Here is a 23,167-nt window from a genome sequence, read left to right as displayed (position 1 = left end):
TGAAGTTGGTTTTCCTCTGTGCATGTCAGTCATTCAACATCAGAGTCCAAAAAAGTTCCCAAAGAAGAGTGGTGACATAAATTGAAATTATACTTTTGTAAAGATACAGTTTTAGTAATTAATTAAATTTTCTTATTGTTTTACATTGATCCTTTGTGCTGCCATGATATACAATTAATATTGATTTGTGCAGAAAATGCTTTTCAGTAGAGTAGCATCTAATCTCTAACCACATGGTTCAGGTAGGTGCCTACTGTATATGGCAGTAACTGTAATAACTGCAGTAACTAAAAGCAGTAATAACTTTTTACCATGGAAAAAGAACAGGATGTGTTGGTTCCTCTTTTCTCTGTATTTAAGGCAGGACAGATTTAATACATGGTTCCTCTTGGTTCCTTAATTTGTTTTCTTAAACTGGAGTTTAATAACGCTGAACTGCTCAGAAACAGCTTTTTGTTCATCTTGAACTTTATCATTTCTTCAAGACTCAACATCACACACCAACCCAGCTGGGTCCTCTACACCTCTTTCAGGTAAGAATGCAAATAGCTGTAGAATAAGTACAGCCTGACTCCGCTGGTCTGATAACAACTGTTCATCTTGACTGTAGCTTTTGGTCTCTGACCGTGCCACCATCACCTGTTCTCCCCCTTTTTTTCCATCAATCAGGAAACAGCAATGGACAGAAGACAACAGCTGAATGAGCTCAGTCTTTTACCCACACGTCTTCATCAAAACAGGATGAAAAAGTTGTTTTTGTTGCTTCTTTTCTGTCACCTTTCCTCAGCAGGTAGGATCACAGTTCACTTTCTACTCAGCTCTGTATTTTAATCCTGAGCCATACTTCTATACAGTTTAGTTCCCCTTTCACTTCAACTTGTTAAAATAATAAGTTTAAACGGAATACATCATATTTATGGTGACTGTATATTTATGCTAAAAACCTTGTTTTCACAGTGAAACACTCCCTGAAGTTTTTCCTTACTGGATCTTCTGGAGTCCCAAATGTCCCAGAGTTTGTGGCTGCTGCACAGGTTGATGACATCACAGCGGGTTACTGCGACACCAACACAAAGACAGTTAAACCTAAACGGGACTGGGTGAAGGATTATTTCAGGGCAAACCCTCAGCAGCTGCAGTGGTACAACAGGGAGTGTTCTGAGACTCAGCCTCAGATCCTCAAGAGCATCCTTCATTCTTTCATGCAGCTCCACAAACATGGTGGAGGTAGGTTACAGTTTGTGTGTGTGTGTGTGTGTGTATGTGTGTGCGGTGCATTTGGAAAATGTTCAGACCCCTTCAGTTTTTTCACATTCATCTTTCCCTCATCGACTCATCTTCTCTCACTACGAGACAAAGTGAAAACAGAATTTTTGAAAATTTATAAAAATAAAAAAACTGAACTTGAACTCTGCTGGTGGGTCAATTGTGTCAGAGCTGAAGAATCATTAGTCAATAATCATTTTTTCCCCAACCCCCAATATCACTCAACTATATGACAAGACCTCAGACACCTCTGCTCACATCTGGCCACAGGTACTGGACATGTAGATGTCGAGCTCCATATCTCACTGATCCCAACAACAGACTATGTGTTCATTAGAAATGTATTTATGTTTTACTGTATGTTATTGCAAATGTGTCATGTTCTAAATACAGTCTCTTTCCTCTGCGTCTGTTTCAGGTGTTTTACAGCTGAGGAGTGGCTGTGAATGGGATGAAACTTCTGAAGAGGTCACTGGTTTTATGCTGTTTGGTTATGACGGAGAAGACTTCATGGCTTCAAGCTGGAGGCTGTCCCCCTCAAACAGAGATGGGATGCTGATGTAGACGATTTAAAAAGCAATCGGGAACTCTACAATCACATTTGTCCTGAGTTGTTGAAGATGTCTGTGATCTATGGAAAGAGCTTTCTGCTGAGAACAGGTACAACCACAGGACCTGTTGTGGTAAATAGGGCTGGGTGATATGAGAAAAGTATTCCTTATAATTATTTTTTCATATTGATCAATAGCAATAATCACAATATTCATTTAATACCATTAAAATATGTTTGTTGAACCTCAAGGATACACACAATGTGTAGACTAATGTGGGATCAGCCTTCAGAGGAAAACCTGTTTTGGTCACATGGATTAGCATGTTAGCATGTTAGCATGCTACAAATATTCAAGGCACTTTGCTGATCCCATGACTTTTAACACTGTTCTAACATGCAGAACTAAGATTGTATTACTTGCTAAACTTCAACATGCTAGTATGAGCATTGTTGGCAGGTTAGCATGGTGTCTTTTAGTTCACAGCACCGCTGAGCCTCAGTACAGCCTCACAGAGCTGTGAACATGGCTGAAGACTTTTACTCTGGTTATGTTCACCCTCTCTTTCCCACCTCATCTCTCTCTCTCTCCAGAGCTTCCCTCAGTGTTGGAACATCCAGATTTCTCTATGCTCACCATGAGTTTTAAGTTTGGGTTATTTCCTTGACTGATAAATACTGATTATTTTTTTATATTCTCTCCACAGCAGCCTGGGACTATTTGTGCCTGATATATTATTTAATGTATATTTCACTCAGGACATTGCTGTTAAAGTTACACTCAGCCAGCCTGCTCTTTATATAAATGGCCTACTGTGATTGAACAGGAAATTAAACCAAAGAAATTTTTACATTTTTAAAACTGTGATTCAAAAACCTAAACTTTATTTGTCTTACAGTGAAACACTCCCTGGCATATTTCTTCACTGCCTCCTCTGGACTCCACACCTTCCCTGAGTTTGTGGTTGTCTCGAAGATGGATGGGATGCATGTTGGTTACTGTGACAGTAACAATAAGAGGTTCACACAGGACTGGGTCCAGGAATTAATTGCGGAGGATTCTGAACACTTTAACTGGTACACCCAGGACTGTGCCGCTTATGAGCAGATATTCAAAGTGGAAACCGACAGTTTGCAGCAGCGTGTAAACCAAAGTGGAGGTAGAGTGTTTTGCTGTGGTTTCTTCTGTTTATCAAGTCAATCAGATGTATCTTTTAAAAAATTACCTGCACAACCACATTGTGACACCTCCCTCACTTCAATCAATCCTTCATCCATCAGCAGATTCACACAGATTCAATAGTTTGACGTCAAACTATTTCTTCATTTCCACTTCACACACTCATACTCAACTCATGGTCAACGACTGAGACTGAGACACTACATCCTGCTATAGGCTACTGCTCTAATACAGTGTTGTTTCTATTGCCATAATGCCAACAGTGATGATTAACAGTTCATCTCCACTCCATCAGAATCACTCTGCTGAACTGCTCACAGTCAGTTGGCCCATAATAACTCACAGTCAGATCAGATTAGAACAGATCAGATTAGATTAGATTATCTGACCACAGTGTGTCCATCCCATAATAAATGTATAGTTAAAGTACAGATTAGATTAGATTAGATTAGATTATCTGACCACAGTGTGTTGGTGAGCAGGTGGAGTCTGACTAATCCTGGACTAAACTCTCCTTCAGTGGAAGCTTCTAGAAAAAGCTGAGGTCTAGCCATCGTCAGCGGCGTAGATAACTGTCTCCTGTCTCTGTCTCTTTCTCAGGCCTTCCCATTTTTCAGCTGATGTTTGGCTGTGAGTGGGATGATGAGACTGGAGAGGCGAATGGTTACAGACGTTACAGTTACGATGGAGAAGACTTCATAGGATTTGACCTGAAGACACTGACATGGACCATTTTGACACCGCAGGCCTTCATCACCAAAACAGAGTGGGACAGAAACAGGGTTTACAATGAAGTTTGGAACCAGTTCCTCACCAATGTGTGTCCTGAGTGGCTGAAGACATTTGTGCACTATGGGAGGAGCTCTTTGATTAGAGCAGGTAGAATCACATGACCTGATGTAATTTCATAGCCACAACAACATTTACGTGGCTCCTCTGTTTCTAATGACAGTGAATACTCTGGAATACATATTTTTCCTTCATGTTGATGGTGAAACAGTTATGAGAAAAACAATAGTTGATGTTTTTTATGTATGAGAAAAATATGTAAATATGTGTTTTATTACTAGGTAAACTAATTGCAGCTACACAAATAGTGTGCAGAGCCTCTATAGTGGAGTAATTTAATTTTCTATTGCTCTCTCTCTCTCTCTCTCTCTCTCTCTCTCTCTCTCTCTCTCTCTCTCTCTCTCTCTCTCTCTCCAGAGCTTCCCTCAGTGTCTCTCCTCCAGAAGTCTCCCTCCTCTCCAGTCAGCTGCCACGCTACAGGTTTCTACCCTGACAGAGCTCTGATGCTCTGGAGGAAAGATGGAGAGGATCTTCATGAGGACGTGGACCAAGGAGAGATCCTCCCCAACCATGATGGAAGCTTCCAGATGAGAGTTGACCTGAACCTTTCATCAGTCAAACCTGAAGACTGGAGGAGGTACGACTGTGTGTTTCAGCTCTCTGGTGTGAAGGAGGAGATCATCACCAAACTGGACAAAGCAGAGATCAGGAGCAACTCAGGTAAGAGTGAGATCAGCGGTGATGGAGATTTCTAAATTCTTTCTTTCTTCCTTTCTTATTGTCTTTCTTTGTAAAATCTAGGTTTTGATTTGTAAATCCTAAACCTGAACCTTGGGCAAACAGGATAACTCCAATGACATCGCTACAACACAAACATGTGAGTGGGAAACAAGGTTTCTGTAGTGGAGCAGGTTTAAGTGTGAAAGGAAAAACTGCAGTTCAGTGGACTGAAGTTGATTCTGTTTCCCACTGGTTTATTATATATTAAAGTTGAGGACAGACAGAAACTTGATCAATAACAAGCCTGAGGGTCAGAGGGAATGAATGACAATGAAGTAACAAATGTAGGTGGGTGGAGATTGAAGATTGAGGCCACACACCCTCAACCTGACGTGTCTCTGTGGCACAATTGGTCAGCGCGTTCGGCTGTTAACTGAAAGGTTGGTGGTTCACGTCCACCCAAAAATTACTTTGTGTGATCAGACAGAAGGGTTGAACAAATGCAGCGCAAGAGGAGACATTATCAGTGATGATGTACTCACAGTCTAAAAAACACAGTGACTAAGCTTTACAAAATACAAATGGATGAACAAATAAAATCCATAATGAGCTTTATGTAGCTAAAACTCACAGTTTTGATTAAAATATTAAAGTAGAGGACAGACAGAAACCTGATCAATGACAAGCCTGATAGTTGATGTAACAACTGTAAGTGGGTGGAGATTGAAGATTGAGGCCACACCCCCTCAAGCCAACATGTCTCTGTGGCGCAATTGGTCAGCATGTTCAGCTGTTAACTGAAAGGTTGGTGGTTCAAGCTCACCCAGGAACACTTCTAGCTTAACAAAGATACATTATCAGAGGAGAAATGTGAAGAGGAGATATTATATATATATTTTCTTGTTTGTTTGTTTGTTTTTTTTTGGGGGGGGGTTCATACAAGTAACAAAAAAGGCTTAACAAATGATTCAGGAAGCAGCTTCATATACCTAACATGCTCACACTTGAACAAGTTTGTTTAAAATATTAAAGTAAAGGATGGACAGAAACCTAATTAACGACACACCTGAGATTTAGAAGGAATAAATGACAAGAAGGTAACAAATTCAAACCAATGAGTCTCTGTGGTGCAATCGGTCAGTGCATTCAGCTGTCAACTGAAAGGTTGGTGGTGGGAGCCCACCCAGGAACGCTTTAAACTTGGCTTAACAAAGATATATTATCAATCTGAAGTAAATGAAAAAAAAACTAATAAACAAATGATAATAAAGAAGTAAATCTGTGTGATCAGATGGAAGGGTTGAAGAAACTCAAAGTGAAACTATGAATAAAAAAATATGAGGAGAAGATATTATCAATGATTATATAATTTAATAGTACAAGTTCATAAACATAGCTTTACACAGATACATTATCCAGATGTAATACAAACAGATATAAATATAAATACAAATAGAATAAAGAATCCGTGTTATGTAGCTAAGACTCAAACAGTTTTGGTTTAAACATGTTCGTCTCCATCCAGCCTCAGAGACTAAGTGTGAATGTTGTGTTTTGGTTCCAGTTCCTCCCTCAGAGTTTCCTGCTGCTCCTGTCATTGGAGGTGTTGTAGCACTGCTGCTCCTGACACTCTGCATCTCTGGACTCTTCATCTGGAGAAGGAAGAAGGATAAAGGTGAGGGACAAACATGTTTTCACTCTTCATGTTTTCACTCTTCATAAAGACATTTTTATTCCACTGTTGGATCAAACATGCAGGTTCAACTCAAGTGCAATATATATAAAAAAACATATGTATTCTGAAAGGATAAAGGTTTTTCATGATCTAACTGATGTTCAGTAACTTTACTGCAAGAAGAAAACTGAAGCAAACAGCAGTTAGTTGAGAGTTGGTCTTCTAACTTTACAGTCAAAGCATATTATATATTATAATTTATGTAGGATATCTTCAAAAGATGCAACAACACGACATCATTTCTTTTTTTAACATGTGTAATCTCTCGTCTGTGTTTCAGGGTTCAGACATACAAACAGTAAGTTTTCCCCCATGAAAAATAAAATATAAAATATGATATAATAAGGTGTCTGAACATTAACACTCAATCATTCATGTGCAGTCCTGTTGTTCATATGATGCCTCTTTATTTCAAATGAAACTATTTCACTTTTGTTTCTGCCTTTGTAGCTTCAGACTCTTCATGTTCCTCAGATTCAGCTTCTAACTGATCACAGTGACTTCTGCTTCATGTCAACGTTACTGTGCAGACAGGCAGCAAATAAAAGCAGCAAAACTATAGCATACTGAGAAATAAGTAGATGGAAGAAGTCTGACTTTGCCAAACCACTGATTCCTCCTAAGACTCAGAAACAATTTTCATCCTGTATTTTACACTGTGGCATTAATTCTGTTCTCCTGATGCTGATGATTAGAAACGATGTGTGAATTAGATCAAGGCTTGAATGTTGTTCACAAATTGCATCAGTCAGATGTCACGCTGACATTTAAAGATCTGTGCTGTAACTTGTTGATTTGATTTAATAATGGTGTGCTTTATTTTAAGACTTTAACACTTTCTTTGAGCTGCTCTTACATTCACTTTATTTTTGATGATGTTCTGATGTTCAGGAACTATTGTTCACCAGGAATTCCTTTAATAAAACTTGTCGTCTTTTCTTTCTTCTTCACAAATTAAAAATATATACATATAATAAAATTAAATAATATTACAGTCTGCAATGTAATTATGTAATTTCTCATCTGAATCTGATATTTATATTTATTATACATGTTATATTTTAATATTTTGGACCAAAATCAAACATATTGCATAGAATATACAAATACTGTTAAATATGAACACTAAGAAGTCTAAGTCATAAATCACATTTAAATGTTTCAGGTTGTTAAGGGAAGAATGATGAGACATCAAGCATGATGACAACATCTGGAGAGAACTGATGCTGCTGTCCAGCTGTTTCTACAGACATTTGGTGGAGAGGGATCCATGCAGCAGCTACCAGAGACCAAAGGTCTGAAGAAAGAAACACACAGAGCAACACAGAACCACAATATTTCTCCAGAGCTGCATCTCGAGACCTCAAGAGATCAGAATTCATGTCTGTGGTGATGATAAGCAGAGGAGGAAACTTTTGACCAAACCCAAACATGTTCCATCACATGTTAACCACAAGTGCTGGTAATTTATAAAACGTGAGTTCCTCTGTTCTCTGTATGTATGCCAGGCAAGATTTAATACATGCATACATACGCTTTGCTGCGACACCTGAAATTTATCTCCAGTTCTTCCCATTTCTCTTGATCATCACTGAGACGTTTCTACACCATGATTGGAGTCCACCTGTGCTAGATTCTGCTGATTGGATGTGATGTGGAAAGACACAATTTTCTAAGTGTTCTTTATCCAAACAATGTGAGGAAAGTATGAATCCTCTCTACGTTATGTCATAAACCATGTTACAGTGCATCAGCTTTACATGTGTCTGTGTATATAATGATGTAAATAAATGTGAATTTGGTTTTCCTCTATGCATGTCAGTCATTCAACATCAGAGTCCAAAAAAGTTCCCAAAGAAGAGTGGTGACATAAATTGAAATGATGCTTTTGTAAAGATACAGTTTTAGTAATTAACTTAATTTACTTATTGTTTTACATTGATCCTTTGTACTGTCATGATATACAATGAATAGTGGCCTTGTTATGTCTCTTTTATTTTGCAGAGGTCAAGTGTAGGTTGCTCAAGGACTTTTGCTGTAAGGAAGTGATTTGTGCAGAAACTGATTTTCAGTAGAGTAGCATCTGTAGTCTCTAACCACATGGTTCAGGGCAGTGCCGACTGCATTGCCTCTTCATAGCAGTAACTATAACTGTGTACCACAGAAACACAGAACAGGATGTGTTAGTTCCTCTTTTCTCTGTATTTAAGGCAGACAAGATTTAATGCATGGTTCATCTTGGTTCCTTCATTTGTTTTCTTAAATTGGAGTTTAGTAACTCTGAAAAGCTCAGAAACAGCTTTTTGTTCATCTTGAACTTTATCATTTTTTCAAGACTCCAACCACACACCAACCCAGCTGGGTCCTCTGCACCTCTTTCAGGTAAGCCCCCTCCACATGACGGCTACAGGTTAACTCCAGTTAGATCCAAAATAGACACAAGGAGCCCAGAGTATTATTTGTGAGGCTGGGGTATGCAAGGAACTGTTCATCTGTATTGAGGGCGACTATCCCCCCTGGTACATCTCAAAAGGGGGTATGAGAGGTTCAGGTACAGGAGGGAGGGTTAACCCCACAGGAGGTTTTGCCCCAGCACTGCTTACACTCAGAGGGGATTGTTAACCTTTGGGATCAGACCAGCTCATCTACAAGAATCAACACTTCCTGAAAACATTGATCTTATTTTACAGATAGTTTTTCTTAGAAAGAATAATAAAAACAGCAATATTATGAATCCTTAATGGTCAGAGTAAAGTTCCTGTAAGGCGTCATTAACACGTGGACATGCCTCAAATGACAGAAACCAAACCCTCCTGTCATTAAACCAGGAAACATCAGTGGACCGAAGAAAACGTTCAGTTGATTCTCAGCTCTTCAGCTCAACTTTTCAGTCCAAGATGAAATTATTTTTGTTGCTCCTCTTCTGTCACGTTTCATCTCCAGGTAAGAAAACATTTAAATCTTTAAGCTCTTTGCTGCAGCAGCAGTTTCATTGAACCCACAGGCTCCTGAGTGGAGCAGGATGAGTGTGTCCACTGACAGTATCATCAACAGAGCATATACATCACATTTCTTTATAGACTGGCAGCTCTTCATATGGTTCACTTACACTCATTAAACACATTTCAAGTACAACACATACAACATGTTTTGTTTCAGTGAGCAGCTCAGTGTTGTCAGTGTTTTAGAAATACCATAATGAGGTGTGTCCTCTAACTGCAAGCTGTTATAGAGTTATTAGAAACTGACCACAGAACAGTCATGGCTCAGTTTATAATAAATAAGACTAAAGTAGGAACAGAGCCAAACTATTTTATTTGTTTTGACCCATAGTGATTGAACAAAACTTCAGATGTTCTTTAATAAATTAACAAATATTAAAATCTTGTTTGTTCCACAGTGAAACACTCCCTGAAGATTTTCATCACTGCATCTTCTGGAGTCCCAAAGGTCCCAGAGTTTATGGGTGCTGGACTGATTGATGACATCACAATGGGTTACTGCGACACCAACATAAAGGCAGTTAAACCAAAACAGGACTGGGTGAAGGAATTGTTCAGTGCCAACCCTCAGCAGCTGCAGTGGTTCAGCATACAGTGTTCTGAGACTCAGCCTCCACTGTTCAGAAATGATCTTCATTATTTAATGCGGCTCTTCAACCATAGTGCAGGTAGGTTACAGTGTGTGTGTGTGTGTGCAGCTATAAAGTGACCCTGTACAGTGTGGGAGAAAAATAAATCAATAAATTATCTCGCTTTACAAAAACAATTGAGTAATTGTGTGTGTGTGTGTGTGTGTGTGTGTGTGTGTGTGTGTGTGTGTGTGTGTGTGTGTGTGTGCGTGCGTGTGTTTGTTGCATTTGGAAAGTGCTCCAATGCCTTCAGTTTTTTCATCTTTCCCTCATCAGTTTACACTCAATATCCCATAATGACAAAGTGAAAACAAAATTGTAGAATTCTTTGTATTTTTTTATTTAGTAAAAATAAAAAACTGAAATATCACATTGACATAAGTATTCAGACACTTTGACAGGATGGTGTCAACGCACAAATCTGGGGAAGAAAACAGAAACGTTTCTGCTGCGTTGAAGGTTTCCAAGAGCTCAGAGACATCAGACCAGCAAGTCCTTGAGGTGCTTTTCATGAAAACATTACTGAGTAGAGACCTCTTCAGGTCACACTGTCTGCATAAAGCTTAAATCGGTCGAGTGCTGCAGTGATGGTTGTCACCACAACAAACCACATGAGCACTGTCCTCAGTGTGTTGCAGCCTCCTCCCTTTGTTGAACCTTCTTTGCCAAACTGAAGCTGGTTGGTTGATAGCAGATGCTAACATGTTGACCTGTCATGTTAGCATCCTGAACTGCACCACTGCTGCCTCCCTTGTGAATCTCCTCTCCACCATTGAACTCTGCTGGTGGGTCAATTGTGTCAGAGCTGAAGAATCATTAGTCAATAATCATTTGTTCCCCAACCCCCAATATCACTCAACTATATAACAAGACCTCAGACACCTCTGCTCACATCTGGCCACAGGTACTGGACATGTAGATGTCGAGCTCCATATCTCACTGATCCCAACAACAGACTATGTGTTCATTAGAAATGTGTTTATGTTTTACTGTATGTTATTGTAAATGTGTCATGTTCTAAATACAGTCTCTTTCCTCTGCGTCTGTTTCAGGTGTTTTACAGCTGAGGACTGGCTGTGAATGGGATGAAACTTCTGATGAGGTCACTAGTTTTATGCTGCATGGCTATGACGGAGAAGACTTCATGGCGTTCAACCTGAAGAATCTGACATGGACTGCTCTGAAGCCAGAGGCTGTCCCTGTCAAACATCTATGGGATGCTGTAACAGAAAATTCAGAAAACATTCGGAACATCATCAGTCTCATTTTCCCTGAGATGTTGAAGACGTGTGTGATCTATTGGAGGAGCTTTCTGCTGAGAACAGGTTGAACCACAGGACCTGGTGTAGTTTCCTATAGGACTGGATGATTTCTTTATTGATCGATGTGGGATCAGCCCAGAGGAAAAAAATTATGATTTGCATCAGTCTACATTATTAATAGCATTATGAGCCATGATAGCAGTCTGACAGTTTGGTCCAGGCTGAAGTATCTCAACAACTATTGGCTGCATTACAGAACATTTTGTTCAGACACTGATGTTCCTCAGAGGATGAACTCCTCTGATTGATCCCTGACTGTTCCTGCAGCTCCACCATGAGGTTGATATTTGTGGTTCAGAGTAAAAAGGCTCAACAGCAATCACATAGATTACCATGACATTAACTACAGATATTCAAGACATGAATAAAATATCTTGATCTTTTTGATGGATTGGCACCAAATTTATCAAACATTCCTGTTTTTGCAGATGATGAACTCTGTGTTTTTAACTCTGTGTTTTTAACTCTCTCCAGAGCTTCCCTCAGTGTCTCTCCTCCAGAAGTCTCCCTCCTCTCCAGTCAGCTGCCACGCTACAGGTTTCTACCCTGACAGAGCTCTGATGCTCTGGAGGAAAGATGGAGAGGATCTTCATGAGGACGTGGACCAAGGAGAGATCCTCCCCAACCATGATGGAAGCTTCCAGATGAGAGTTGACCTGAACCTTTCATCAGTCAAACCTGAAGACTGGGGGAGGTACGACTGTGTGTTTCTGCTCTCTGGTGTGAAGGAGGAGATCATCACCAAACTGGACAAAGCTGTGATCAGGACCAACTCAGGTAAGAGTGAGATCAGCTGTGATGGAAATTGAAAAAACATTTTCTTTCTTTCTTTTCCTCACTTTGATTTGTGTAACCTTGGACTAACAGGAGAACTTTGGTTTACAACCAGGAAAAACTACAGTTCAATGGCCTGAAGTTGATTCTGTTTCCCACTGGTTTATTAAACATGTTCGTCTCCATCCAGCCTCAGAGACTAAGTGTGAATGTTGTGTTTTGGTTCCAGTTCCTCCCTCAGAGTTTCCTGCTGCTCCTGTCATTGGAGGTGTTGTAGCACTGCTGCTCCTGACACTCTGCATCTCTGGACTCTTCCTCTGGAGAAGGAAGAGAAATGATGAAGGTAAAACATGTTTTCACTCTGCATGAAGACATTTTTATTCCCCTGCTGGAACATGCAGGTTAGATCCAACAGATGGAAACCTTTAGCACTGTATCACTCCATACCTCAATTTCACTTTTTGGACCAGTAACAGATATATCCACTACACAATTAAAATCCACTCTTTTTCTGTCATAAAGGTTACCAAAGAGGATCAGCAGAGCAAAGTGAACTCCAGTGAAGTCACCGTGGCTTTAATTCACAGTGTAAATATTTAGACTATACTTTACACTGTGGCTAAATGTTTGTTCATATCAAATTTCTCAGTAACAGTTTAAAAATGATCTGATCTGTGAATTAGATGGAGGCTTGAATGTTGTTTAATCATAAATTACATCGGTCAGTTGTCATGTTGACATTTAAACATCTGTTCTGTAACCTGTTGATCTACTTTAATAATGTTGTACTCTGTTTTAAGAAAACACTTCCTTTAAGTTGCTCTTATGTTCACTTTATTTGTGTTGCTTTGATTTTCTGTCTCTGTTTTTAGGATCAGATTTTCTTAATAAAGTTCAAATTGTATGTGTGTGTATCTGTCACAAGAATCCATTACAACAGACTATCGGTCCCTAAACTGCAGAACAGACTGGAGACGACTGTTGGTTTAGAGAGAGAATTTATTGTAATCAAAAGTCAATTGTTGGATAGAAGTTCTTGATGGTTTGGGAAGAAGGAGGAGGTGGGCTTGGCTCGGCTGCAAGGAGTGGGGGCGGCAGGAGGGTTGGTTGTGGAGGCTGGAGGTTGATGACTGGATGAGGAAACAGCTGCGCAGATCAGCAAGAACAGTTCACCACACCCATACACAGAGGAACAGACCAGCGACAACACACACATGAGGGAGAGAAAACAGAGGAGAAAAGCAAGGAATGGGGAAGAGATGCAGTCTCATCATAAATAAGGAGACAAGGGACAGTTGCAACAAGTTATGAGTTATGACACTCAAACTGCACATGCTCAGTTAGACCCTCCCCCCACCAGGAAGTCAGGGGCTCAGTAGATTTATGACAACACAGCCTGACACCAACTGCAGAGTCTAATGAGAACTGGTCATCTTCAGGAGAACTGGTCATGTATAGGATCAAATATCATGTGCTTCTTTCTTTTGGTGCTGATGTTTCACTTTTCAGTAAAGTTTCCAGTTTTAGTTCACATGTTCATCTGTGACTGCAGCTGCAGTAATATGAATATTACTTGAGCGTTACATTTTCCCACAGGGGAGTTGGTGTTCAGATGCACCACACTGATGGTAGAATCACATGACCTGAGTAGTGTCATGAACACAACAATAACCCTATTCTGCAGACGAAATTCTCCCATCACATCTTAACACTTAACTACTTCCCAAAGTGTTCCTGGCAGAAAACCTTTGCTGATTAAAATACAGTTTGAGCCAAGAGGAGAAACAGTACACCCTACTGTTACTCTCATTAACTAACACACACACATCACTTGTCTTTCAGGGCTTTCATATTTACCACCACCAGATGGTTGACATTTTTGGACAGCTATTGGATTCCCATAAAATCTGGTACACACATTGAACTGTAAAGGTTTTGATCCCCAGATCAGTTATGTCCAAATACCAGATAAACTAGTGACATTCCCATCAGCCTCATCTGTACTTTGTGCTGATATGTTAATCAGCAAACATTAACATGACAACAATTAGCATTGTTAGCATGTTAGCATCTTCTATTATTGATTGAGCTTCCCTCAAGGCTGCTCAGCCACGATTATCTACAACTGCTACTGATATAAACAAGCGTAGAAACTTTAGTTTTTCTGCAATCACGAAGTCAAGTATGTCTCTCTCTCTTTTTACCTCCTTCAGTCTCCATCGCTCCTTCTATCTCTGTTTTCGCTATCCCTCTCTTTCCCACCTTCTCTCTTTCCCACCTTCTCTCTCTCTCTCTCTCTCTCTCTCTCTCTCTCTCTCTCTCTCTCCAGAGCTTCCCTCAGTGTCTCTCCTCCAGAAGTCTCCCTCCTCTCCAGTCAGCTGCCACGCTACAGGTTTCTACCCTGACAGAGCTCTGATGCTCTGGAGGAAAGATGGAGAGGATCTTCATGAGGACGTGGACCAAGGAGAGATCCTCCCCAACCATGATGGAAGCTTCCAGATCAGAGTTGATCTGGACCTTTCATCAGTCAAACCTGAAGACTGGAGGAGGTACGACTGTGTGTTTCAGCTCTCTGGTGTGAAGGAGGAGATCATCACCAAACTGGACAAAGCAGTGATCAGGACCAACTCAGGTGAGAGTGAGATCTTGACTTTAAAGTCCCATCACAGTAATATAAGGTTTTCAACCCTGTTTTCTGTAGACTGAAGTATTAAAGAAAACCCAAACTTCCAGTTCCTCCCTCAGAGTTTCCTGCTGCTCCTGTCATTGAAGGTGTTGTACTGCTGCTCCTGACACTCTGCATCTCTGGACTCTCCCTCTGGAGAAGGAAGAAAAATGGTGAAGGTAAAACATGTTTTCACTCTTCATGAAGATATTTTTACTCAGCTGACGGATCTAACATGCAGGTTCAACTGATATTCAGTAACTATTGTTCACCAGGAATTCCTTTAATAAAACTTGTACAAGTGTTTTCTTTGTTTCATTTAATAAATCATGAAATTAAAACAATATCTTTGCATTGTAATTATGTAATTTTGCATCTGGATGTGATATTTATATTTATTATACTTATGTTTAAACATCTGCACGAAAATCAAACATATTGCACAGAATATGAAAGCAAATACTGTTAAATATGAACACTAAGAAGTCTTTTGTATTTGTTACTCTGTCTTAATCATTTTCCAGTACAGATCAGAGGAGGATGCAGAACTCTTCTAAGTTACTGTGGCATCAATATTTCATTTTATATCATCAGAAAGTCAGAGGGTACATCAAAGTGGTCACGTGTGAAGTCATAAATCACATTTAAACATTTCAGGTTGTTAAGGGAAGAATGATGAGACATCAAGAATGATGACAACATCTGGAGAGAACTGATGCTGCTGTCCAGCTGTTTCTACAGACATTTGGTGGAGAGGGATCCATGCAGCAGCTACCAGAGACCAAAGGTCTGAAGAAAGAAACACACAGAGCAACACAGAACCACAATATTTCTCCAGAGCTGCATCTCGAGACCTCAAGAGATCAGAATTCATGTCTGTGGTGATGATAAGCAGAGGAACCCAAACATGTTCCATGTGTTTTTAACAAGACATCACATGTTAACCATCTTTTCCACATGAGGGACTTTTCGCTGGTAATTTATAAAACGTGAGTTATTTTTGGTCAGAGTTCAATCTTTAATGCTGCCAGTCAATGCATCCTTTGACACAGGAATAAGAGTTTATTCATCTTTTGTTTTTATTTAATTTCACAAGATGAATTTTGTCTTGAACTGCTGTGACATTTTCTTATATTTTGCTCTTTCTTTAGTGTCATCTCCTGACAGGATCTGTGGTTGTCTTTCAAGTTGTAGCTTAAATCCCAATTTAATATTTATCTTTGTTTAATGAATAAAATTGTCATGAAGAGAAACACAGGTAAACCCAGAGGATCAAGTGTTAAGGACACTTTCACATTTCCATTACAACAAAACTGTGACTACTTGTTAAACGCACAGTCTGTAATTCTGCCACTAGAGGTCTCTCAATCAAAACAAAAGACAGCGTTGGGTGACATTATTAAATTGCATTGGATGATAAGATGATTAATAACCCCTCTGTCTGTGTGACCCTTGATGTCTGTGTTGTGTAATAAAGAAGCAGACAAGATCATCTGCATGAAAGAAGACTTCACTGGTTAAACTTTGGTGGAAATCAGATGATGAGAAGTTGACTCACTTTATAATTTTTCAACACAATCTCCACCTCTGATCTACAAGCAAAAGGGAAAGTGAACTAAAAATAGAAGCAGGTGAAGCAGGTTTTCATTACAGGAACAGTGGAGAGAATCTGAGATGAAGACAAAGATTAAAGATAAAGAATGAGAAACAAATAAAAATGATTTAATAGTAATCAGTGTCGTTCTCTATATTTGCAGCCTCACAGCTGATGTGTCAGGTTCTTGTGTTTTGGACTTTAACAGACAGACAAGTGCAGGCAGGTCAGAAGGAGCCTCAGGCAGAGACAGCAGGTAACACATATTTACATGAAACACACAGAAAAATATTCTGGTTTCATCCTTCATACACGTTAGAGCTAACAACAAGAAACAATAATATTAACAACAATAATAATATGAATTCTTATTGGTCAGAGTAAAGTTCCTGTAATGAGTCATTAAGATGAGAGCACACCTCAAATGACAGAAACCAAACCCTCCTGTCATTAAACCAGGAAACATCAGTGGACTGAAGAAAACGTTCAGTTGATTCTCAGCTCTTCAGCTCAACTTTTCAGTCCAAGATGAAATTATTTTTGTTGCTCCTCTTCTGTCACGTTTCATCTCCAGGTAAGAAAACATTTAAATCTTTAAGCTCTTTGCTGCAGCAGCAGTTTCATTGAACCCACAGGCTCCTGAGTGGAGCAGGATGAGTGTGTCCACTGACAGTATCATCAACAGAGCATATACATCACATTTCTTTATAGACTGGCAGCTCTTCATATGGTTCACTTACACTCATCAAACACATTTCAAGTACAACACATACAACATGTTTTGTTTCAGTGAGCAGCTCAGAAATACCATAATGAGGTGTGCCCTCTAATTGCAAGCTGTTACAGAGTTATTAGAAACTGATCACAGAACAGTCATGACTCAGTTTATAATAAATAAGACTAAAGATAGGGACAGAGCTCAGCTATTTTATTTGTTTTTAACCCAAAGTGATTGAACAAAACTTCAGATGTTCTCAAATAAATTGAATATAAATATAATAAATAACTTGTTTGTTCCACAGTGAAACACTCCCATAAGTTTTTCATCACTGCATCTTCTGGAGTCCCAAACTTCCCAGAGTTTGTGGCTGTTGCCCTGGTTGATGACATCACAGTGGGTTCCTGCGACAGCAACAGAAAGATAGTGGAGCCAAAACACGACTGGGGGAAAATTTATCTCAATGACAACCCTGAAAGCCTGCGGTGGTACACGGAACAGTGCACAGAGAATCTGCCTATGTTCTTCAAAGCCACTGTTTATAATTTGATGCAGCTCTTCAACCAAACGGGAGGTACAAAATGTGTTCTGTTATCTTCCACTTTTTACTGCTAAATTGTTGTGCACTTCTTTTCTGTTCTTAGTTATGAAGAAAGGTGACCCTCTACAGTATGGGGGCCTAAGAGTGGCTCAGTAAATGAATAAGTAAATGACATTAATTACGTACAGTGAGAAACTTCTGCCTCAAGGGTCTCAGTCAAAGCAATAACATAAACGGCATTTGATGACATAATGAAAGAGAATTGGAGTTGTTGTTTTCACCACCATTGCCATAAGCTTCTCCTAGTTTGCCTTCCTTCAGTGTCGGTCATTCAGGGGGTTTTTACCTGGAACTGAATTATCTACATATGTCTCCTCTTCAAAATAAATAGCCCCAGTGATTATAACCGGTGAAAACACTGAATAAAGCAGTTTCACATTAAAAGGCAGTGTTTCGCTGGTGCTGTAGAGTGGACACAGGATGTCAAGTCTTGGAGCTGAGACAGCTAAACTTCATTTTGTTATTTCTCTGATAACTTCCAGACATGAAGGAGGTTTTTACCAGCAGCCAAATTATCCACATAGGTGTCCTCTTCTCCATAACCAGCGGACCAAGGGATTAAAAGCGGTAGAAACACTGTGTAAAGCAGTTTCACATGAACAGTGATTCACAGACACAATTTGATAGACAGAGGATGTCTCGGAGGGACTGGGAGCTGAGCTGTCTAACATGTCTGGCTTTTTTCCATGATAACCTAAGATCCAAACATTGGAACTGAAATCTTGCATCCAATTAATATATATAGATGAAAATAAAAGAAAACACAGTATGAAAACAGACACACAACCACATAGAGAGTATGACATCACTGGCAGACAATTTTGAGACAATTTGAGACAATTGGTATAATGTAAGTGTACAACTCAGCATTTTCATTTTTAGACATTTAGACATATTTATTCCCACCTTTGGTCACTTCTTTACTATTTCCATATTTATGATGATGAAGGGAGGCTGTCATGCACCTATTGCCACTGTTCTGTATTGCTGTAGCCTATTAGTGCATCAGTTACACTGCCATTACTGCTCTTGTTTTGGTCCACACCAACTGGTCGCACTGATAAATAATAGTGGCAGAATGCAAACAGAACCGACTTGAGGGTCTGTGTATAATTTATCTTAGATTCTTCATATATTGAATATTGTATCTCTGTGTTCTTCTGTGTGCTTACTTTCACATTCACATAATTGTAATGGCTTTCTAAAAGCTACAATGAAACTTGTTGGATGACTTTTCATTTTTCTTCTCCACACTTTGCGACTGGTAGGGCTGAAAGCAAATCAGTGAAATAAGCTTTATCATCATCAACCTTACCATGTCACTGGTGCTTTGCCTGGGCACTGAGGGCTGTGCTAAATCTGAGTCTGGGGGCTGTGTGACTCAGACTCTGTTGTTTTGCTATTGTCCTCATCTCTGCTGTCTGTCTCACTGAGCTCATGTTCACCCCTTACACCACCAGCACTGGGGCTGGGCCTCACCTGGTGGTGGTTAAACTAGCAGCACCACCACCAGATGAATTTTGAGGCACTTTGCTGCACCTGCCTGGAGTGACTTATTTTTCTTCTCTCTCAACTTTTCAGCTCCACCTGTTTCATGGCATGTTTTTTTTTTTTATCCATGTCATATTATTATACATCGATACATAGGATGGGGGTTAGGTCTGCATTTTGGATTTGGAGCTGGGGGCATCCCTGGTGGCTCACCTGGTAGAGCCTCCTAACCGCGCCGGCCCAGGTTCAAGTCCAAAACACAACCCTCTTGCTGCATGTCATCCCCCCTCTCTCCCTTACTCCCAGTCTCTCTCCCACAGTAAAATGGGCCAGCCCACACCCCTCTGGTCCAGTAAGTGCAACATTATGGGCCTGCCCATTAAGGCACATATAAATTGATTTTCAACTGTTGTGTTTTTCTTTCTATTTTGATCCGCACTTAGCCTAACTACATGTCCAGGCAGTATGATACTAAAGGAGCCATTAAGGGTAGAAACAACTTGCGGAACACACCTCATAAATGATCTCTACCCATGTCTCCAGCCTATAACAACAACAGTAACATTGTGAACGTGGTATAAATAACAGATATGCTTACATTTGTCCTGGACATACAGAATGTCCTCACTCCATTACTGGCTGCAGTTTCCCCTCCTGCCCACACCAAGGGCAGTACATGAAGCTTGCGAGGGAATTCTGCACAGGTTTCATCACCCACATAAAGAAAACATGTACTGATTACCTGCTCTTGAATCCTGAGCACCACAAAACTATCATCTGTACCTAATTTTTAATTGCAGTCTCTGTCTTCTGTCTGTCTCTGTCTCAGGTGTCCACGTTTTACAGATGATAGGTGGCTGTGAATGGGACAAAAAGACAGGAGAAGTTCTCAGTTTGCTTCAGTTTGGTTACAATGGAGAAGATTTCATATCACTGGACCTGAAGACACTGACATGGATGGCTCTGAAACCACAGGCTGTCATGATCAAACAGAGATGGGATGCTGAGAAAGTGAGACTAAAACGGCATGAGAACTTCTTCACTCAGGTTTGTCCTGATTGGCTGAAGAAGTTTGTGGACTACGGGAAGAGCTCTCTGCTGAGAATAGGTAGAATCACATGACCTGATGTAGTTGTTTAACACAACAATATTCATATAGAGTACTCAGACTGAATTACTAATGTATCATCTCTCCTCTCAGGCTGACATTACCTTCTTTTTGGTTTTTTTCTGTGGCAATAAGATTTTAATTAGTCTTAACTAATCAGCAGAGACTGAGATGTTTGGTTCTCTGACATCACTTTCAACTGGTGATCGTCAGTGGACAGTTAGTATGAGCTCAGTAGGTTTCAGATTTTTATTGTTAGAAGAAGAAAGACGCAGTTTGACTGATGTGAACGATAAAAACAGGTTAGTCCTTCTTCTCTGACTGTAGTGAATTTCTTTAGTGGTCGTTCTTTAATATACAGACTGTGTGGTAGTTGTGTAGCAAATGGGTTATTATGTGGTACTGTCATAAGATGGGTGTATGGTTCTGTAAGTGAAGTGCATTTATCTGAAAGCAACGTTTGGTGACTGGTGGGATGTTTACTTCTTTAGGCTTCAAAGGGACAACTGAGAAAATGATTTAGTGTTTCAGTGTGAAAGGCCAGTTAACAAAGTTGAATTGTTAACATTATTTTTCCAGTCCCAAGATTCAGCTCACCAGGTCAGGCTGGTGGCAGTCAACCAGTCTCACTCTCTCCCCTGGCTTCCAACCTGTTTGGTTTGGTTTTGTTGTATTTCATTTGTCTTTGGATTATTTAGTTTTCCCACCTTCTCTCTCTCTCTCTCTCTCTCTCTCTCTTTCCCCAGAGCTTCCCTCAGTGTCTCTCCTCCAGAAGTCTCCCTCCTCTCCAGTCAGCTGCCACGCTACAGGTTTCTACCCTGACAGAGCTCTGATGCTCTGGAGGAAAGATGGAGAGGATCTTCATGAGGACGTGGACCAAGGAGAGATCCTCCCCAACCATGATGGAAGCTTCCAGATCAGAGTTGATCTGGACCTTTCATCAGTCAAACCTGAAGACTGGAGGAGGTACGACTGTGTGTTTCAGCTCTCTGGTGTGAAGGAGGAGATCATCACCAAACTGGACAAAGCAGAGATCAGGACCAACTCAGGTAAGAATGAGATCAGCTGTGATGGAAATTGAAAAAACATTTTCTTTGTTTCTTTTCCTCACTTTGATTTGTGTAACCTTGGACTAACAGGAGAACTTTGGTTTACAACCAGGAAAACCTACAGTTCAGTGGCCTGAAGTTGATTCTGTTTCCCACTGGTTTATTAAACATGTTCGTCTCCATCCAGCCTCAGAGACTAAGTGTGAATGTTGTGTTTTGGTTCCAGTTCCTCCCTCAGAGTTTCCTGCTGCTCCTGTCATTGGAGGTGTTGTAGCACTGCTGCTCCTGACACTCTGCATCTCTGGACTCTTCCTCTGGAGAAGGAAGAGAAATGATGAAGGTAAAACATGTTTTCACTCTTCATGAAGACATTTTTATTCCCCTGCTGGAACATGCAGGTTAGATCCAACAGATGGAAACCTTTAGCAATGTATCTCTCCATACCTCAATTTCACTTTTTGGACCAGTAACAGATATATCCACTACACAATTAAAATCCACTCTTTTTCTGTCATAAAGGTTACCAAAGAGGATCAGCAGAGCAAAGTGAACTCCAGTGAAGTCACCGTGGCTTTAATTCACAGTGTAAATATTTAGACTATACTTTACACTGTGGCTAAATGTTTGTTCATATCAAATTTCTCAGTAACAGTTTAAAAATGATCTAATCTGTGAATTAGATCAAGGCTTGAATGTTGTTTAATCATAAATTACATCAGTTAGTTGTCATGTTGACATTTAAACATCTGTTGATCTACTTTAATAATGTTGCACTTTGTTTTAAGACAACTTTCTTGAAGCTTGAATTTTTTTTTTTTTTAGATAAAGTTCAAATTGTATGATGAATGAAATTGCTCAATTAGTTCATTATGAGATAATACTGTGTGTTACTGTCTGGTGTTTCAGAGTGAAGATCAGGATCAATGGATCAGAACAATTTCTTTGTAATAAATTCTTGTTCTTCAGTTGCAACAAGTTTTATTTCTCCAATCAACATGATAGATTGATGGCACTCAAACTGCACATGCTCAGTTAGACCCTCCCCTCACCAGGAAGTCAGAGGCTCAGTAGATTTATGACAACACAGCCTGACACCCACTGCAGAGTCTGAGAGATCAAAGCATCATTTAACTGGAGAACTGGTCATCTACAGGATCAGTCGTTTCTTTTGGTGCTGATGTTTCACTTTTCAGTAAAGTTTAGTTTTCATCCACATGTTCATCTGTGACTGCAGCTGCAATAATCTGAATATAACTTGAGCATTAAATATTCTCACAGAGGAGTTTGATGAGTCAATATCAGTGTCAACTCTGAGCAGAGTTAGCTCCCAGACAAGTTTATCTTAGCTTAGCATGAGGGAGAAAACAGCAAACCAGTATCTATGTCACCGATCACACTGGGTAAACCTACAACTGCCTCTTTTATTATCATTACTATGATTTTTCTGTAGGTGGTGAACATGTAAAGGGAATCATATGAGTTGCCCTCTGATGTGGGGTCTACAGAGCACGTTGATTGTTTGGTGAGTCAGTTTCTGACTGAGTATTTCTGCTCTTTTGTCTGATGATGAACAAACTATTATGAACATGTCTGTGATTCAAGTTAAAGTGATGTCAGACTGTTTCTGTGCCAAAGCACAGAGGAGTAGTTCATGTCTGATGAGGTCAATCTGACTGACATGTTCATTTACCATCATTAAATATGTGACAGTGTGTTGATCATTTTTCTAATCAAAGACATCAGAGGTTTAGTTTTTATTCCAGTTCAGCTCACAGAGTCTCCTCATGTTGTTCTGAGCTGCAGTGATGAAGAAGAGAGGAAACTCATCATCACTGTCAGGACTCCTGTGGGATTAAACCGTCTGTGTTCAGTTCACATGAAGCTGTAACAGTTATTATGTAGTTATTTAGTGTGATAAACTCTCCTCTCTGTTGTTTTAAAGCCAGAATGGACACATGGAAAGACTCAAACTCC

General features: G+C 39.9%; 3 protein-coding genes and 2 long non-coding RNA genes across 5 annotated transcripts; 4 read left to right on the top strand and 1 right to left on the bottom strand.

Annotated features, from left to right (window-relative positions):
* The first annotated feature begins 355 nt into the window (after positions 1-355).
* LOC139634272 (major histocompatibility complex class I-related gene protein-like) lies at positions 356-12,878 on the top strand. The gene is made up of 7 exons (XM_071500632.1): positions 356-533; positions 670-790; positions 958-1,227; positions 10,924-11,196; positions 11,668-11,970; positions 12,197-12,310; positions 12,490-12,878. Exons 2-7 carry the CDS (start codon positions 679-681, stop codon positions 12,528-12,530), a joined length of 1,113 nt encoding a protein of 370 aa, XP_071356733.1. The 5' UTR covers positions 356-533; positions 670-678; the 3' UTR covers positions 12,531-12,878.
* LOC139634195 (major histocompatibility complex class I-related gene protein-like) lies at positions 1,887-6,746 on the top strand. The gene is made up of 7 exons (XM_071500509.1): positions 1,887-1,926; positions 2,716-2,976; positions 3,597-3,875; positions 4,203-4,535; positions 6,070-6,180; positions 6,521-6,538; positions 6,691-6,746. The coding sequence occupies exons 1-7, from the start codon at positions 1,887-1,889 to the stop codon at positions 6,729-6,731; spliced, it is 1,083 nt and encodes a 360-aa protein (XP_071356610.1). The 3' UTR covers positions 6,732-6,746.
* A 1,584-nt stretch (positions 12,879-14,462) lies between the features above and the next one.
* Positions 14,463-14,976, top strand: LOC139633876 (uncharacterized). Its single transcript, XR_011693855.1, has 2 exons — positions 14,463-14,599; positions 14,701-14,976. It is a non-coding gene; the product is annotated as an uncharacterized lncRNA (long non-coding RNA).
* Positions 14,977-16,607: 1,631 nt separating this feature from the next.
* On the top strand, positions 16,608-22,153 carry LOC139633871 (major histocompatibility complex class I-related gene protein-like). Its single transcript, XM_071499890.1, has 6 exons — positions 16,608-16,800; positions 17,249-17,518; positions 19,866-20,144; positions 20,891-21,193; positions 21,420-21,533; positions 21,713-22,153. Exons 1-6 carry the CDS (start codon positions 16,755-16,757, stop codon positions 21,751-21,753), a joined length of 1,053 nt encoding a protein of 350 aa, XP_071355991.1. The 5' UTR covers positions 16,608-16,754; the 3' UTR covers positions 21,754-22,153.
* LOC139633877 (uncharacterized) lies at positions 17,066-19,917 on the bottom strand. Its single transcript, XR_011693856.1, has 3 exons — positions 19,820-19,917; positions 19,635-19,732; positions 17,066-17,348 (listed from the first exon to the last, which is right to left on the bottom strand). It is a non-coding gene; the product is annotated as an uncharacterized lncRNA (long non-coding RNA).
* Positions 22,154-23,167: the final 1,014 nt, after the last annotated feature.

This window comes from Trachinotus anak, unplaced genomic scaffold (genome assembly GCF_046630095.1).
Source record: "Trachinotus anak isolate AG129_WGS33_773 ecotype Australia unplaced genomic scaffold, CSIRO_AGI_Tana_v1 ptg000016l, whole genome shotgun sequence".
NCBI lineage: Eukaryota > Metazoa > Chordata > Actinopteri > Carangiformes > Carangidae > Trachinotus > Trachinotus anak.
The sequence above is the reverse complement of the archived record's forward strand: the minus strand, read 5'-3'. Positions and strand labels throughout refer to the sequence as shown.